The sequence below is a fragment of the Anguilla anguilla genome, chromosome 1, assembly GCF_013347855.1.
Source record: "Anguilla anguilla isolate fAngAng1 chromosome 1, fAngAng1.pri, whole genome shotgun sequence".
In the NCBI taxonomy this organism is placed as follows: Eukaryota; Metazoa; Chordata; class Actinopteri; order Anguilliformes; family Anguillidae; genus Anguilla; species Anguilla anguilla.
Window position 1 is genome coordinate 56,323,094 of NC_049201.1, and position 16,582 is coordinate 56,339,675.

Here is a 16,582-nt window from a genome sequence, read left to right on the forward strand (position 1 = left end):
TTCGGCTTTGTTTTTCTGTTTTTTTTTTTTCTTGGCCAAGCTGTGAGCATCGCACCCCCTGGGTGAATGAATTTGTCAAGTGGCAGGAACCTTTTCTGCTCCATTTGGGAGCCTTTGATGACTGCAGCTACACCAATTACAGAGGCGCCATTTCGGCCCTAATTTCCCGCTAGCGCGGCTCGCCCCACGCTATCTCCAGCTGATCGCTGCGCCTGGAGCAAACCGGCGCGGAGAAGCCATTCCGTTTCACCGCACGGCACGCTCCGCTGACCTCCGCCGCTGTTGTGTGAAACCTCACTTTTGAATCTGATATTTGTTGTGCAAAGCTCATGGTGTGTTGCGCTCATTTTTTTTCTCCCCCCAACTGATTTTGAAACCCTTTAGGCATCAAAAATGTTTTTTTGCGCACTTATGTTTGAGAAAGAATGAAGTGCCTTCTACCCGTTTCACACTCAGGGACCTGTTCAGCAGCGGGCTCCTGACGAGCCTGTGGAAGACGGTTTATCGTGTGACTGAAGACGGCAGAAGAGGCTGTCTGGTATGGTCGGAGTGACCGTGGGCTTCTGTCCTTTGCATGTCAGTCATTTTCCTTTCCACCCATGATACACACGTAGACTGCCCGTCAATGTACCGAGCGAAGACCGACACCCTCCACACGTTCCACGAACAGGCTGCGATTTTTTTTTTTCTCCAGTGCCAGGGTCCCTGTGCGCTTCCTCGGTATTCTAAAAATGGCCGAGGTTCTAAAAGCGGCCGCCCCTCTGCGGTCGATGAGGTGTCCGATTGCAGAACTCCCACGCTGACAGGAGCGCGTGGCGCATTGTAGCAGTGTGCGTCCTACACGCCCACAGGGTCTGACCATGAGTTCAGGTTGAACTCTGAATTCATTTTCACATACACAAATATATCATTCGGGTGCTGGCTCGCACAGGGCCCACTGTCGTACAGCCAACAGCTGTATTCAATATTCAATCATAATCCTAAAGCCAGAATTTAATCCGGAAACAGATACCCAGGTATTTTAATGTGCCATTCATTAAGGCGTCTCTATGGTGAGGGACTGTAAAAGCCTGGCAGTCAAATCATCTGAGACTCTCTGGACTCCAGTCTTCTGGCAGCCCAGAAGTCACTTAAACTTATCGCCCCCCCCCCCCCCTCCCCAATCAATGAGCCAGCAGTTGCACCCACTGGCTGTGTGAAGCACATCTGAGGGTATAATTGAGTGGGCAAAGTCTGCAGTCCACTCCGTTCTCCTCGACTGCTTTAATTGGCCATTCTAGCCGCATTGAATTCGAGCCATTTATTCAGAGCGCTCCCGCCCGCATTCCGCACCATCTGGTGAGGTGTCAGCTGAAAAAGGCTCATTCACAAGGGCTGGGGGTCACACGCTTAGTCTCCATGGCCTCCCCCTCCTCCTTCCACCTGCAGGCAGCGCGCAGGGACATCTGCCTTTGGAACGCCTTCAGGTGTTAGCACTTATCAAATCGTTACGTCAAAGTATTTTCTTTTTTTTTCCATTTACTGTCCAAAAGAACTCCTGCCTTGGTATTGTAAAACACAAAACGCTCTTCCCAGCTAAGATTGTTTTATCGCCCAAAAATGATAGCATATGACCAAAAGTATGTGGACACCCGCTAGTCTGGAGCTTTTTTTACATGGTTTGGGCTGAAGTTCTGAGAGCATGCAGTATAGCATAGCGTACAAATTCTTAAACATTAGGTTTTCAATAACACGAACACAAACATTGTTTTCCTTTGACTCTGATAGCATGATAAATAATGTAAAAGGTTATCTAAGGCCAAACCCCCTCTTTCTAATTGGCTGTGGTTGGCGGGGTAAACTCCCGTATGTGGGATGTGAATTGTTGTTGGGGTTATGAAGGCCGACACAACTTGAAGTTAAGTAATATTTAAATCCAGTTTTTAAATGCCTTCACTTTAAAATTATATCAACAGAACATAAGATAAACTAATTAAAATAATTTTCGTTTTAGCTCATGGCGATTTAAACAAGTTGTATAAATGCCAAACTTCATGCGACACCTTCATTTTTGTTGAGTGACACATTTTGAAAGAGTCAACAAAGTATAAATGGGCTTCATGACTGACCAGTTATGATGGGAACGGAATTGTAGACAACATGGCTGCCCATATACAGGACCTCATGAGCGCGACACATATAATATATGCAGCTGCTTCTTGCTATCGTTCGACGCTCACTGTGCATTGCTGACATTTTTCATGTGATGTCCTGAAAATCAATGGGTGTCATTTTGCCTACAGTAAATATCCATTGGATAGAGTATTTTCGTGTTTATTTTCAATGCAAAATTGGTCTTAGATTTCAGTGGAAGTCACATTAAGAACATCTTTAGGAGACGCGTGAGGAGAGAGTGTCAGGTTGTGTGCAGCCCACTCGCACCGTCCTCTCAGATCTGGCCAGTGCTGCCGTCACTTCAGACAGTATAATGACGGAGAAAAGAGCCACCGTGTTACACTGCTGATTCATTCATCACCACGGCGTCAGTTCATCACCACGGTAACCAGTAATACAGAATACCGACACAGCCCTAACCTTACCATTGATCTTATTTTAATGTTGGAATTTAAAGTACGTCTATCCGGTGCTTAAATTATTTGTTCATTTTCACTGTAGAAAAAAAGATTTGTAATAAAATCCACAGAAAGTGTTTGGATAGGACGCGAATGAACCGGTCATGGGCAGCCGAACGCTTTCTCTGGGTTTTGTTTGTTTACCCGAGCACGGCTCTGTGCGCCGGTTAAGAATGGGTTTCCTTAGATCTCTGCAGCGATCCGATAAAACCCCACAGCATGAGCGGCCGAGCTGGATGGCAAGGCCATTGATGACACCACAGAAGTATTCCTCCCCCTCTTTAAGGCACTTTGATGTTGTCCTGACGCTATTGCATGTTTTCCTAACTGAATCACTTCCTCTACGCTCTGCTATGGTGGCCTCAAAGGACCAAATTTCACTTTTGTTTCACAATATATGGACCTCAATTCAACACGCTGCTTCAGATTATCTCTCCTCTGAGGACATTCTCTTTGGACTGTAGTTTGGACTGTAGATTCTGAACATCCTTCCTTTATGGCTGCTGTCCCCGTTCCATTACTCTGAAGCACTGTGGGAAGACTGCATTAAGCAGGTTATATTTACGGCTGGAGGTTCAGCAGTTCAGAGCCGACCTCAGAGCACTCTCTCCCCCTCCAGCTCCCTGCCACCCTCTCCTTTTGATGCTATCAGAAGAGGCGCTTGCCCCACAGTCATATCTAATAATCCCGCATTATGTGTCTGGGAAGGCGAATGTGCCCGTGATCACAGCAGAGTGAAACCCGCTGCAGATTAGCTCACTCTTACCCCGCTAACTCTCCGGTTTGGCTCCAGATTCCGCTGAGCTCGCTGTTGTGAGGCACCTCGACCGCAGCGAAGCAGGAAGCGTTTCGTGTGGGAGCGCCCCTGCACCGCCACGGCGACGGGAACCGGCGTCACAACCCCTGAAGCCCACCGCCGCCGCTGCAGTTACTCCTGCCGCAGCTCCAGGTCCAGCGGCTAAAGCAAGGCGACGGGGAGCGCGGACGGGAGGCAGCGTTCTGTTGGTCATATTCACTGCCCTGTGCTTGCACCTGAGGAGCCCTTTCCCTGTCTCTCATTGGGTCAGCGCTCTGCGGAAGCGAGCATCGATCCAGCGGGCCCCGCCCGACCTTTCGTCAGAACGGTTTACCTGAGAAAAACACCCGCGGGAGGGTGAGCGGAGCAAGGGGGCGCACGGTGGCATTCGGGCAGCTGTGAAAGGGGGGCCGGTTTGGGCTTGGAGCCGCACCTTGCAGCGGCGAGCTTAGTCTCGAGGGTGCGAGGCCAAAATAAAAGGAGCGTGAGCCCGTTCTGGTGTGAGTGTCTTCCGTCAGACCGCGGGAGAAAAGAACCTTTACAAGCTGAGCCCAGGCGAAGGCCCTGCTGGGACGGGTGCGACAGGGCCCTCTCCCGGTGTAATCGGGGGTCGCGGGACCGGATCCCCGAGCGGAGCGCTCCCGCTGTCACCCCGGCTGCTCCGGAGAAGCCCCAGCTGTGCGAATGTGGAGCAGGAGAGCACGGGCCGTGTAAGTCACCCCGCGAGAGGCTGTCTGCCCAGCAAATAAATAATGCAGGATCCTCTCTGCCAGGGCTGCGTTTGCACAGGGAGGCGGGGGGAGGGGCCGGGGGGTGGGGGGGAGGGGCCGGGCGGTGGGGGTTGGGGGGGCGCACGCTCGGCGTTGCCCATGACCTGCGCTGTCAGCCGGACGCGCTCTTTACAGCTCTGACCCGGCTCTGTTTGGGTTAGAGTGACCTCACGGCCTCCAGGGACCAGCGGCCGCTGCCATCAACATCCAGCACCTTTTAAGGGGCGGCGACCTCTGACCCCGTGACGACTTCTGACCCCGCGGCGTGTGGCAGGGACAACCTCAGGGGCGTAAGCAATGGGACACTGCACCAGGAATATGTACCACGCACAGACACACACACTCACACACACACACATAGCACAGATGCTCGCACACACACACATGCACACACACCGACATAGGCACATACATTCACACACCACACGCACACACAGAGGGCGTTTGCATTTTTATGATAAGAATACTCCTTGTTATTTCTACAGTACTGTAGCACTTGCAGGTGATTGTGGGTTAATGGAAGCTCTGAGGCGCTGTTGTGTATTAGCCAATCACCATTTTCATATCCCTTTACCTTAGACATGGTTGGCTGGTGGCATGGGGACGGCCTGCACTGGTAAGCAGAGAGCCAGTGCAGTTGTGCCCTTGAGCGAGGGTACTTATCCTCAATTGCTTCAGTGTGCACCCACCCAGCTATGAAGGAATGACGTGTAGTTGCAAGCTGCCAAGATACTATGTGGTGTCATGTAAGGGTGTTTAATGCATTTCAAAATGAAACAAATGAAAAGCATTTGGTAATACCACATACCTATGTGTCATTTAATTTCTTTACTTGACACGCTGAAGTGAATATTGATTTTTCAACCATGCTGTGGACACGTGCAATATATATGCTAATATTACATTTATTTTCCATTAGGGGCTGTTGGCAGGGAGGAATTATTTTACAAAGTTTATCACTTTTAGAAAAATAGTGCAGCTTGCGGTTAATCGGACATTTATCAACCATAAATTCTGAGCCAAAGAAAGGCCTCAAATGTTATATGGAATCTTACAAAAAAGGCAAAAAAAAAGACAGAGAAAATACTGATGTAATTTACGGTCAAAACATAAAATCATTGGTATCAGTGGCTTTATGTATGAAAGGTGTCTGAAGTGAGTGAATGTTTGAGAGTGCTTGTGGAGGACGCTGTCTGTGAGGGAGGGAGAGAGAGAGTAGGTGAGATGGAAAGGGGAGAGAGCGAGGGAGCAGGATGTGTGTGTGAGCCGTACAGGCGCGAGTCCTCCGGCCGCCAGCAGAGGGAATCGGCTCCTTGCGTTGCCGCGGCTCCCGCTGCCTCTCCGCCCGCCCGGCTCCCCTCCCAGCCGGGGGAGGGCTGCTCCTCCTCCCGCCCGCCCGGCTCCCCTCCCAGCCGGGGGAGGGCTGCTCCTCCTCCAGCGCGTCTGGCTTCGGGAGGGAAGGGGCCGCCCAAGCCCCGCCCCCCAGCCGGGACGGGGGAGGGGCCGAGCGCAGCAGAAGGACCAGCCCCGAACGCCCCAGCCGCTCCGGAGCAGACAGCAGCACCCAGGCTAGGCACGGCACTGTCAGGAGCTCTACCGCACGCGCACACACACACGCACGCACTCCACACACTCCACACACGCCGCTCGCACTGCCGAGAGGGGGACGGGGATCGCACAGAGAGGAGCAGGAGCAGGAGCAGCAGCCTTTGTGGAGCCCGTGTTCTTCCGGACGTCTGGGATTGTGGCGCTTTCTGCAGTTCTTCTCCTCGTTCCGCTCGCTGACTGGAGTTTGCATTGTTGTTTTTTGCGATCGGTACTGTTGTTTTAATTGCCGTCGTTGGGCTTTTTTTCCTTCCCCCCGGAGGAGGTGCTGTCTGTTCTGGCGACCGCGCGACAGCCCTGCATCTTCGGGTCCCCAACTCCTGCTGCGGTCGCGATCGCCGTGGTAACTCCCGCTCTTCGCAGAGTGCATCTGTGCCGCCGGGATATCTGTGGGAATCTGACAGTCCATCTCCGCACGACTGGATCACAATACACGCGAGCAAGGGAACCAGAGTGAGAGAGAGAGAGGGAGAGAGAGAGAGAGAGAGAGAGAGAGAGAGAGAGAGAGAGAGAGACGGGTGGCAAGGAATGAGCTCTGAAGCGAGGGAGGTAGCCGGCTTTATAGTTCAAGTGCGTTAAATACCCCCCCCCCACACCTGCTTCTCCTCCTCTATCCTCCCTCCACTCCTTCTCCTCTTTTCCGCTGCTTCTAGGACTAGCACGGGCACACCACCTCATCTTCCTCCTCCACCACCTCATTCTCCTCCTCCTCTTCCTCCTGCTCATCCTCCTCGCGCTCTCGCGGAAACTCCTGGGCTGTGGCGTGCGCTCTGGTACCCAGCTGTCTCCCGGCGTGAGACCCAGAGAGGGGGGGGCAGTTTCATCCGCGCGCGGTAATACTCAGCCACAGGAAGCGCTCGGCTCAGCCTCTCTCTCCGGCCGGCCGCGCTGACAGGAAACCCACGCCAGCTTCCCTCCGCTCCCGCTCCCTCTCTCGCTCGCTCGCTCGTCCGTCTGTCCGGCACGGATCCTACGTCCTCCACCCGGGACCGGGGGCAACAGGGGGCACAGACAACCCCCCAGCGAGTTTTCCTGCGCCCGACAGAAGGATTTCAGCTACATGGGCAAACGCTTGGAGCAGCAACCAATGTACCCCCAGTACACCTACTACTACCCTCATTATCTCCAGACCAAGGTATGGAAGCTCCCTCTCTCCCTGTCTCTCTCTGTCTCTGCTCTGCTGGGCGTCGGCATGGGTACCAGGGGCGGGTGATAGATGTGCGATTGAGGGGACGGGATGCAGAAGGATGTCCAGCAGGATTTTGGGTTGGGACACACCGTCCCGAGCACATCGAGCTCAGGAGAATTGCAGAGCTGCCTCGTTTTTTTATCGTCCGATATCCCCCAGATCCTGTCAGGAGTGCTGGTTCTCCTGTCACAGGCGTGTGCAGCGGTGTGAGGTGTGAGGTGTGAGGTGAAAAGTTGACACAGCTGTCACTCTACGGCAGTGAGTGAACAAATGGATGTGACAGAGAGTGATTGTGCGTTGATGGTATAGGGAGTGAGAACGGTATTGTGGGTACATGTCTATGTGATGGTATAGGCAGTGAGAATGGTACTGAAGGTATATATCTTGCTGTGATAGTATAGGGAGTGAGAATGCTGTGTGGGTACATGTCTTGCTGTGAAGGTATAGGGAGTGAGAATGATACTGAAGGTACATGTCTATCTGTGATGGTGTAGGGAGTGAGAATGGTACTGAAGGTACATGTCTATCTGTGATGGTATAGGAAGTGAGAATGCTCTGTGGGTACATGTCTATCTGTGAAGGTATAGGGAGTGAGAATGGTACTGAAGGTACATGTCTTGCTGTGAAGGTATAGGGCGTGAGAATGGTACTGAAGGTACATGTCTATCTGTGGAGGTATAGGGAGTGAGAACAGTACTGAAGGTACATGCCTCACTGTGAGAATGGTGCTGGGGGTTGCTCTGGTGTTCAGGCTGCGTGTTACAGGGCTAAGGGGAGGAGACGCGCTGCTCTGTTTGGTCAGGGTTCACGTGAGGGACACAGAGCCGTCCGCTGAGCCTCCATCCTCACGTCCTCATGCTAAGTGGCTCAGTGGGCAGAGACCGGCCCGGTCTCTGTAGAGAAGCTGCTGCTGCTGCTCTCTGATTTATGGCCCAATCCATTTACCCTGCTGTCACTCTCCCCCCCCTCCCTGCTTCTACATCTCTCTTCCTCTCCCAATCTCTTTCTGCTGTCTCTTTATCCCTCTTTCTGTTTCCCTCTGCCTCTCCCCTTCGGTATATTACTTTATCTCTTTCCCTTTTGCCCTCTCTGCTTTTTTCCCCATTTATTTCTCTCTTCTTCCTTCCCTTCATCTCTCTCTTTCTGCCTGTAGTCCTTCATTCCCTGCGCAGTCCTCATGAGTGTGACACCCTGTCCCCACTGGGTCCCCCCCCTCCCCCCCATAGTGGGCGTATTCAGGCTGGTGTTTCATAATGGCAGCGGTCCCAGAGGTAACCTCACCTGCGTGTTTGCCTGCGACCCCCTCAGGGAGTGAGGCAGCTGCTTCGGGAGGGCGGTCACATGTCTCCCAGCCTGGCAGCGTCCGCACGCGATGCTTTTCCTCCGGGTCGCCGGGGCGCTCTCTCCGCTGAGCGATGGCGGCGTCGGGCCGGGGCGGCGTGTCGGCGGGGCAGCCGTGGGAAGGGCGCCTCCTCGCGCTGCGTTTCTTTGCGCGGGCGCTTAGAGAACAATGGCGGGGGCCAATAATAATTATCGACGGGGAGATTATGAGCGAGGGGAGAAGGCGCCTTTGTGCGCGGCCGCATTCCGTATCAGATTACAGCCTCCCGGCGCTCTGCGGCTCGGCCGCTGGCACCGCCAGGAAACGCAGGAACGGGCTTTTTAATCTCCGCCTCGCTCCACTCCGAGCGCGGCTCTCTCTCTCTCTCTCCCCCCCGGGAAACGGGCCGTCGCCAGCCAGAACGTGCTCCGTTTAACATTACTGCTTTGTTTCATGTCAAACAAAAGCACTGAACCCAACTTGGTTTTTTTTTTTTGGCTTTTATAAGTGTGCGGAGAAAAAAAAAAGTGACATCTGGATCATATTATAATGAATGGGTTGTGGCGTGTGTGTGTGTGGGGGGTGTTTTGTTCCTGGCTTTTGTATGTGCGTGTGTGTGTGTGTGTGTGTGTGTGTGCGTGCTCTGGCGTGTGTGAGTACACGTGTGTGAGGCCACTTTTATTTATTTTTTACCATGCTACCCCTTTTGACAGTGAGCAGTCCTGACAGCTGATAAATTGGAGTCAAATTGAGATGAAACAATATTTGTTCTTTTATTGATTAACACGCTGCAGCTTCTGCTTGTGCTGCTTTCCTAGTCAAAAATATTGATGTGTGGAATTGCTTCATGTGGACTGTCTCATAAGAGCCGCTCGAGTGAGACTGTAACAGGGAGCTTTGCTCCAGCTGAAGACGCAGACGCAGGGACTGTACATTGTGGCATTGTTACGCATGTAATAGGTCTTTCGTTTATTCTCCTGTGTCGCCTTGCGTCCACGCTGCTACGCGCGTTTGTTTGTTGCCTCTTTGTTTTGGGAGAGTTTGTGAAGCCGCTCCGGTACGAACGCCACCGAGGCCAGTCTGAGTCACAGATCTGTCACAGCTTTGATCACAGCTCTGTGTGCTGTGATCACAGACGCACCGGGAAAGGAGCGCCGGCAGCCCCGGCACGCTGCGGCCGAGGCCCCCAGCGCCGCCAGACCGCGTCTGCGAGGAGGGACGCGCCCGGGCGCTGGGCGCTCTCTGCGGGGGCCGCTCGTCTGTGTGCCCGCCGTTCGGCCGCTCGAACTAAAGGGGGAAAAACACTCGCCTTTAATCCCTTTCTTCTTTCTTCTCAGGGCTTTAGCATTTTCTATAAAAGGCCTAGCTTCACGTCCATGTTTCCCCCGAGCGCATTGGTTCCTCTGGGGTCTGATAAAAATGTGCCCCCCCCCCCCATAAGATCAGAAAGGCGCAGGTACATGGAGAAGGTAATTTGATTGGATGTTTGGGGATTGGGGGCCGGGGGCTTTGGAGAGCATTCACACCTGGAGGTTATTAAGTTGGCTCGGGGCCAGGTAGCCCCCGCTCCCCCCTCCATGCTCCCGTCCCGGGTGTTCTGAGTGGAGTCAGTGGGGCCCGTGTGTGTGCCTCCCCAAAGCTGCACTTATTACTCCACATTCTGCACCGTAGGGCTTCTCACAAGCAGGGTTCAGCTCTTCTGCTCCAGACATTACAGCTGCTCCCTTGTTTAAATCCGCTCTTTTTTGTGTGATTAATAACTGCCAGCACTGCTACAAAAAAAAATTAAGAAAATTTCGCACCCCTATTTCAAGGTTGTTCTTTTGGCATTCAGACTTTATTGACTTGGACTTACAAATATAATGGACAGTAGCCAAATAAAGATGGATACTGTAATTCAAATCAGAGGACAAAATATGGTGATTCAGTTTCAAGTGTGCTAATGTTTTTGTGAAGATTTTTTGGAGCAGTATCATCCTATATGCAGCATTTGTGGCAATGTGACATTTGTTATATGCGTTGTGCAAATTGAGTGGTTTAGATATGGCTGCTGTAATGAAGTGCGATTAATGATTATGAAAAGACATAATTGAAAAAAAAGCAATTGTCTTATGAAATTTATTGTGACTTTTGACCCTAGCCACTCAGAAACTCCCCTCACGTTCGAAACGAGTGGCTACTTAATTATCTTATTACTTCTGAGGGTATCCTTTGTAATTAGTGTAATCAATAATTTCATTATCCTTAGATCAGAGAAGTGGTGCGTTTAATGCACAGCAGGTCTCTGAAGGAGCTTTTCCATTTCTTTTGAAGAGCTCTTCAGACGTAATTAGTCATCGTAACGCCATCTAAATGCTCTCAGTGGTGAATTATGACGGGATGATAGCGAAACCTCACAATGCAGGGGTCCCACGGTCAGCAGTCCCTTCCAAAAGTGTGTTCATTTCATCATTCTTCCAGCCAATCAGCCACCTCCGGCCGGTCGGGTCTGGGCAGTCGGAACAGGATTAGCCCTCTGATTGGACAGTGAAAAGCACCACATGAACCTGCAGGGGGAGGGATGCTGTTGTGCCAGCATTCATCTTCCTAACGGTTCATACTGTAGTTTCCGCCTCACTTCCACTGGAGGTTAGCACCTGAGCTCAGGATCTTGAGGACACAAATGTCCCACATAGCTCTTCAGTAAATATTAAATATTAGCCAGTTCTCTACTATAGGTTCTGTGCTGTACCTGCAATGGATCCATAGCCATTTAAACCCTACTAGTCTGATAGAAAGATAGCAAACAGAGTCAATGGGCTATATAATGTTAGTTCAGTCACTCTCATGTTAAAGGTGTGCAATGATAGCAAGGTGAACAGGTGTTTAGTGCCATAATTGTTACCATGTTGGTGATTTTAGAACAGCTTGAACACAGTTTAATCAATCGCCAAACATGACTGGAAGTATTTGTGTTATGTTGTAAAACAGGGCAGTATTAACCTGAGTGACATCCTTGGCCAACATGGTCAGACTAATCAGTTATTGATGTCAGCTCGTGTTGTGCATCCCTGGTTGCTGCATTATTGTACTGACTGGTCACAAATAGAATAAATTTGGCTATTTTATAATTAAATGAATTGTTGCAAGCTATAAGGCTACCCAATGATTAAATATGCTTTTCAAAAAGTAAATATCGTCGTTTGCTTTGTTGAAGACTGTAGCAGTGAAATGTATTCATCATACTAAAATATGACTCCTCTGTTATTACAGTTATTCTGACAAAATATTAGTGCTTCACAGATGTTTATAAAGGTTTTGTAGATTATAAATAATAGATCAGAAATAAATAATCAATGGAGTGCTTAAGGTTCAATCCTTAAAGAGAACCCGGATTCACAATTAGTAACATGGCTGTTTTTTTTTTTAGCTCCACCTGCAATTGGCTGCATTGTATTTTAAAAGCAGCCTTAAACAGAGACAAAATCCCTCTGATACATCATGTATTGAATTCCGTATGTTTAGCATGACATTTAATTTCAGTGTCCAATGGTTATCACTTAAAATATGTTCCAAGCAAGTTTCTCGGTAATCAAGGGTTTTAATTGATTAATTGAGTAGCGTGTTAGATAAAATATATGGATTAAATAGTATGTCATGTCATTTAAAACTAAAGATAATCTAATGTGCCCTATTTAATGAAAGGCCTTTAGTAAATGAGATTTGCAAGGTGATGCGTGTGGGTGAGAAAGCACTTGTGTCTTTCAATAAAGGCGCTAGAGGTTTTTTTTTAAAATTTTTACTTTCATGGCATAGCAACATTTCACATTTTTATCTACTTGCAGGCTGTAGAAAATTGCATTCGGCGCGCCGTGACAACAGTAGCGTTAAGCAATGCGATTAAGCGACATAACACCTTGCTGATTACACAGGGAAGCAGGTAATCTGCATTCTCTGCGAGGAGGCGGACTCAGAGTGACCTTCCCGACCTCTGAAATTGCCTCCGCGACTGAGCGAAATTGCTTTGCGCTGGTGAGTAGGGCCCGTCGCCGCGGAAGAAGGAGCGGTTTTAATGTCACTTCCAAGTGCGTCGTCCTAAAATCTGAGTAAAGCACCAAAGCGAGTGCTGCTTCTTACCATTTCTGTGATTGGCTCCGTGAAACGCTTTCACTCCGATAACGTTGTGCTAGTTTTTTTTTTTTTTCTTCTGTGAAGTGGCAATTGCTTAATTTGGTTGCTGTCAAGGACTAAGCAAATTGAATGCGGACAAAATTGTAGCGCAAGTAGACTTTCATAATGTGCAGACTGAATGTGGAGGAAGCCTCTGCATTGTCCGCAGGGCGTAGAAGAGAGAGTAACATCTGCATTTTAACATGAGCTTTTATTTGCACATTTGCATTGTGCTTTGTTACACAGAAAGAGCCCCATTAACCTTGACCAGCATTTTCTGTCTGTGAAATGCTAAAGGAACCCAGTGCCTCAGCGCTGTTCAAATTCCGCTGCAGATCTAAAGGAAGTGTATTCAGCAGATACGGTCATGGTCATGGTCACTAAGGCTCGTGGAGACGTGTCACTGGAGGATTTCTCCTGAAATTTAGTCCACAACAAAAAACACACATGCGCTCCGTGTGTTACTAATGTGGAGAGAGTGTTCCAGAATGCTTTTATATACCCCCCTGGGTGACATATTAAAGAAATTAGTGAATGTTCCCTTCACGTCTAAGCCATTGACACCATAGAGTTATGACAGTGTGCGCATCTGTTAAAAGAATAATGAACAATTCGCCAATGATAAACGGGACACGTGGAGCAGAGAAGAATGTCTGTCAGCTGATGAAGTAGCTGTGGAATATGTCCTTACCGCACATGTAGGAACACAACGTGCTACGGGCCAGAATAACTCACTGAACGTCCGGGGGGGCGGTGAGTAAGCGTGGAGTACAAGGCGAGCAGTCAGAAACCAGCGCGTGAAGCCGCAGGGTTTTGGGGCTTAGATTGAAGCGTCCCCTTGGTTCCAGTGGTGCGGCGCTGGGGAGCGCTGGACGGCGCTGGCTGGTGGCCATTTTAGCAGCTGTTACCGGAGACTGCCCCCATCTTTCAGCACGTTCACGCCTCATGATTTACAGTGTCCCTCATACTGCTGCCACTGTAATGACAGGAAGGGGATGCGGCGGGTCCGTGTGATTGGGCAAGGCCACAGGAGCCGCGCGGGAAGATTGGAGCATGTCAGCGAGGGCGTAATAAATGGCATCTTATAGCGGCGCTCTTATGATGATATAAAAGTATTATGCGCACCAATTTCCTCTGTGAGGAACACAGCCGATGGGGCGTCTTTGTGATGTTTCTTTTCTCTCGAAACGAGCACGATCACTGTGGATTCCTTATTTTTTATTTCTGTTTTCTCATTTGTGTGCTTCTTTAGTTTGGCGCTCCCTAAGGCCCTGATAACATCCTTGTTTGTGTGTGTTGGGGGGGATAATGTCCCTTTGAAGCCGGTCATCTCTGGAGCTCGTTGCCGTTTGGACAGAAGCAGACCCCGCAGTAACAGATTGATTATGAATCGGGCGTGTCTGTGCGCGCGCGCGGGCCGTTTAGCAGAAGCCAGGCTGCGCGGCGCGTCCTCTTTCCCAGCAGGCCCTGGGGGCGACCTCTGACCTGTGATGCAGTGTGACTTTAAATGCACCCTGAGATGGTGAAGGAGGAGACGGTGTTTGGCTGGCTCTGAGGCTTTGAACTTCACAGAATTAGTTGGGTGATTTCCCCTGTGCCTCTGTCCATCAGCTAGCCCCGGGGGTCAAATTCAAATTCAAATTCAAATGTGCTTTATTTGCATGACAAGAAACTTGTGTTGCAAATGCAATGGGATATTCAAAATGAGAAACAGACCCCTTCAACCAGAAGAGGGTGAAAAAAGTCTCTCTCTCTCTTTCTCGCTCGCTCTCTCTCCTATGGGTGGATCAAGTGAGCTGAGTTCCTGGCATTGAGGCGAGCCATCTGTGCCCTCACACATATCTAGCTATTAATGCATACGTGTGTGTGCATATATGAATATGATTGTCTGTACATGTGAGCCTACCTCTGTGTCTTTGTCTTTAGTGTCATTGGTTATGGAAATCAGGATAATGGAAAGAGGATGCTGGCTTATGTAAATGGTAAATGGACTGCATTTATATAGCTTCGACACGCCCAGGGCGGGGGGATCGAACTGGCAACCCTCCGACTGCCAGACAAACGCTCTTACCTCCTGAGCTATGTCGCCCCCTGTGTCGTGATAAGGGTGGGGCGGGGTGACTGACAGGTGCGAGGGGCGGTGGGCGTGACCTGGTTTCTGCCGTTTCCTGCCTGAGTCGAGTGAGTGGATTGGCACGGAAGCAGGAAGTGCTTAGAGCCCAGCCCTGAGTTATGGCTCCTGCATTTTTAATGAACGGCCACTTTTCAAAAAGCCAGGGTGATGGATTCTCTGCTTTTAACCCCCCCTCCCCCCGACACACACACACACACACACACACACACACACACACACACACCCTTCACTGCCCCCTCCTCTCATGTGCTTTTAGTGTATCGATAGAGAGGCGCTGGTGAAGGCTCTGGGGGTATCGCAGGGATGCGCAGTGGCGGGGTAAATGGGCTTTATGAGCTGTTTGAGAGCAGGCGGTGCGGAGCTGAGGCTCCATCGTGAGTTCTGGGCTGTTTCCCGCTGTCACAGGGAGCTGTGGGCTCAGTGTTTCCCTCGGGGACAGCGCAATGGGAGTTTATGCGTCGTGACACGGTCCTGTACAGCATATCTAAACGGAGGCCAGAAGGACTTTGTGTGGCGTTCAGTTCTCTGTCAGGCTGAAGACGCTGAGGTGGAAGATGAGTTGGAGCTTTCTGTTGAGGGAGACATGTGGAGGGGAGGCCGCAGGTCCACGCTGATGGTTACGCTGTGGGCGTCACACTCTCCAGACCGTCTCAGAAAGACAGCGGCTCGCCGAGGGGGCTCCCCCAACGCGCGTTCCGTTCACAGCCCTTCCCTCACAAAAACAGGAAAAACACCAAACATCTCCCCCACGAGCGGACTAATTAAATCAAACACAGCCCCGGCGCTCTGAGGAAGTGTTCATTAATCTCATAACATGAGTTTGGGGACTCGCATTTTCTGTCCTCCCCCCTTAAAAAAACAAAAACAAGAGAGCGACAGAGTGGCTTCGACTGTGATTCGGCGTGGCTTTGCAAACGTCCCTGAACACGCGTCAGTATTCCAGAACGCAGCTGCGGTCTGCAGTAACAGGAGAGGGTGAACCTCCCTCGTCTGAGACTCCTGCAGTTCTACGGATGGCTCAGGGGAAAGAAAGTTCTTATCACTAACTTACCCAGCCGGTTTGACCTCTCGCACCTCTGCTGAGTTTGGAGTGAGTAAACACCACTTTGTTTGGCTACAGCTCTGGTGATATTCCCTGGCCATACTCCCATACACCTGTATCACAGTACTCGGTTTAGCTGAGAGTTCCAGGCTGCCTCTAATGTTCCTTGGTACCAGGCCCAACCTTTACGTCAGAGAAGGACACGGTTTTTCTGCACAGTGTTTGTGACGAATGTTTCTTCTCTGTAATGAGCTCCGGTTCTGTGTATCCTGCTGAAGGGCTGGGGTAGCATCCTTTTGGCCCTTCCTCAGTCATGTGACTCAAACTGGGAACTTCAGGGGCTGAGAGTTATTGCCTTTGGGGATTATGAACATGAGACAAACAAGTCCCACCATGACTACAGAGAACTGCATGATGGGAAGTGACCCCAGAAAGAATGGAAATTACCACACGCTTTGATTGCAGTGTTTTAATACCACGTACCGGTTAGCTGGTGACAGAGTAGATGCGGGTTTCTCAGGGTGAGGACAGAAGGGGACTGGACTGCAGGGTAGAGGCCCAGCTAAGCCAGAGCTCACAGGGGAGAGAGCCTGAACACACACCAAGATGCTGCACGAGTGAGGTCACGCAAGAAAGAGGTACACACCCCTGCACACGCACACACACACACTCCTCTACACATACACACTCACACACACACACACACACTCCTCCACACATACACACACACACACACACACACACACACACACACACACACACACCTCTACGCACACACACTCACACTCTCTCACACACACACACCCCCATGTACACACATGCACACACACCTCCGTGCGCGCACACACACACAAACGCGTACACCCATACATTACATTTATTTATTTTTTCATACATGTACTCACACTCACACACAATCTCCTACACAAACATATACATACATTTTCATTTGAGCACAGATGTT

At 50.4% G+C, this 16,582-nt stretch overlaps 1 protein-coding gene across 4 annotated transcripts in view; it reads left to right on the forward strand.

Annotated features, from left to right (window-relative positions):
• Positions 1 to 16,582, forward strand: part of rbms3 (RNA binding motif, single stranded interacting protein) — a 290,727-nt gene that overhangs the window by 100,640 nt on the left and 173,505 nt on the right. Inside the window, exon 1 of one of the 4 annotated variants that reach the window (XM_035411979.1) lies at positions 5,711 to 6,918. The exons of the other annotated variants lie outside the window; for them this stretch is intronic. Within the exon in view, the coding sequence (XP_035267870.1) occupies positions 6,844 to 6,918 (75 nt within the window). The 5' untranslated portion in view covers positions 5,711 to 6,843. Of the gene's footprint in view, positions 1 to 5,710; positions 6,919 to 16,582 lie in introns of those variants that run through there. 4 annotated transcript variants of the gene reach the window in all.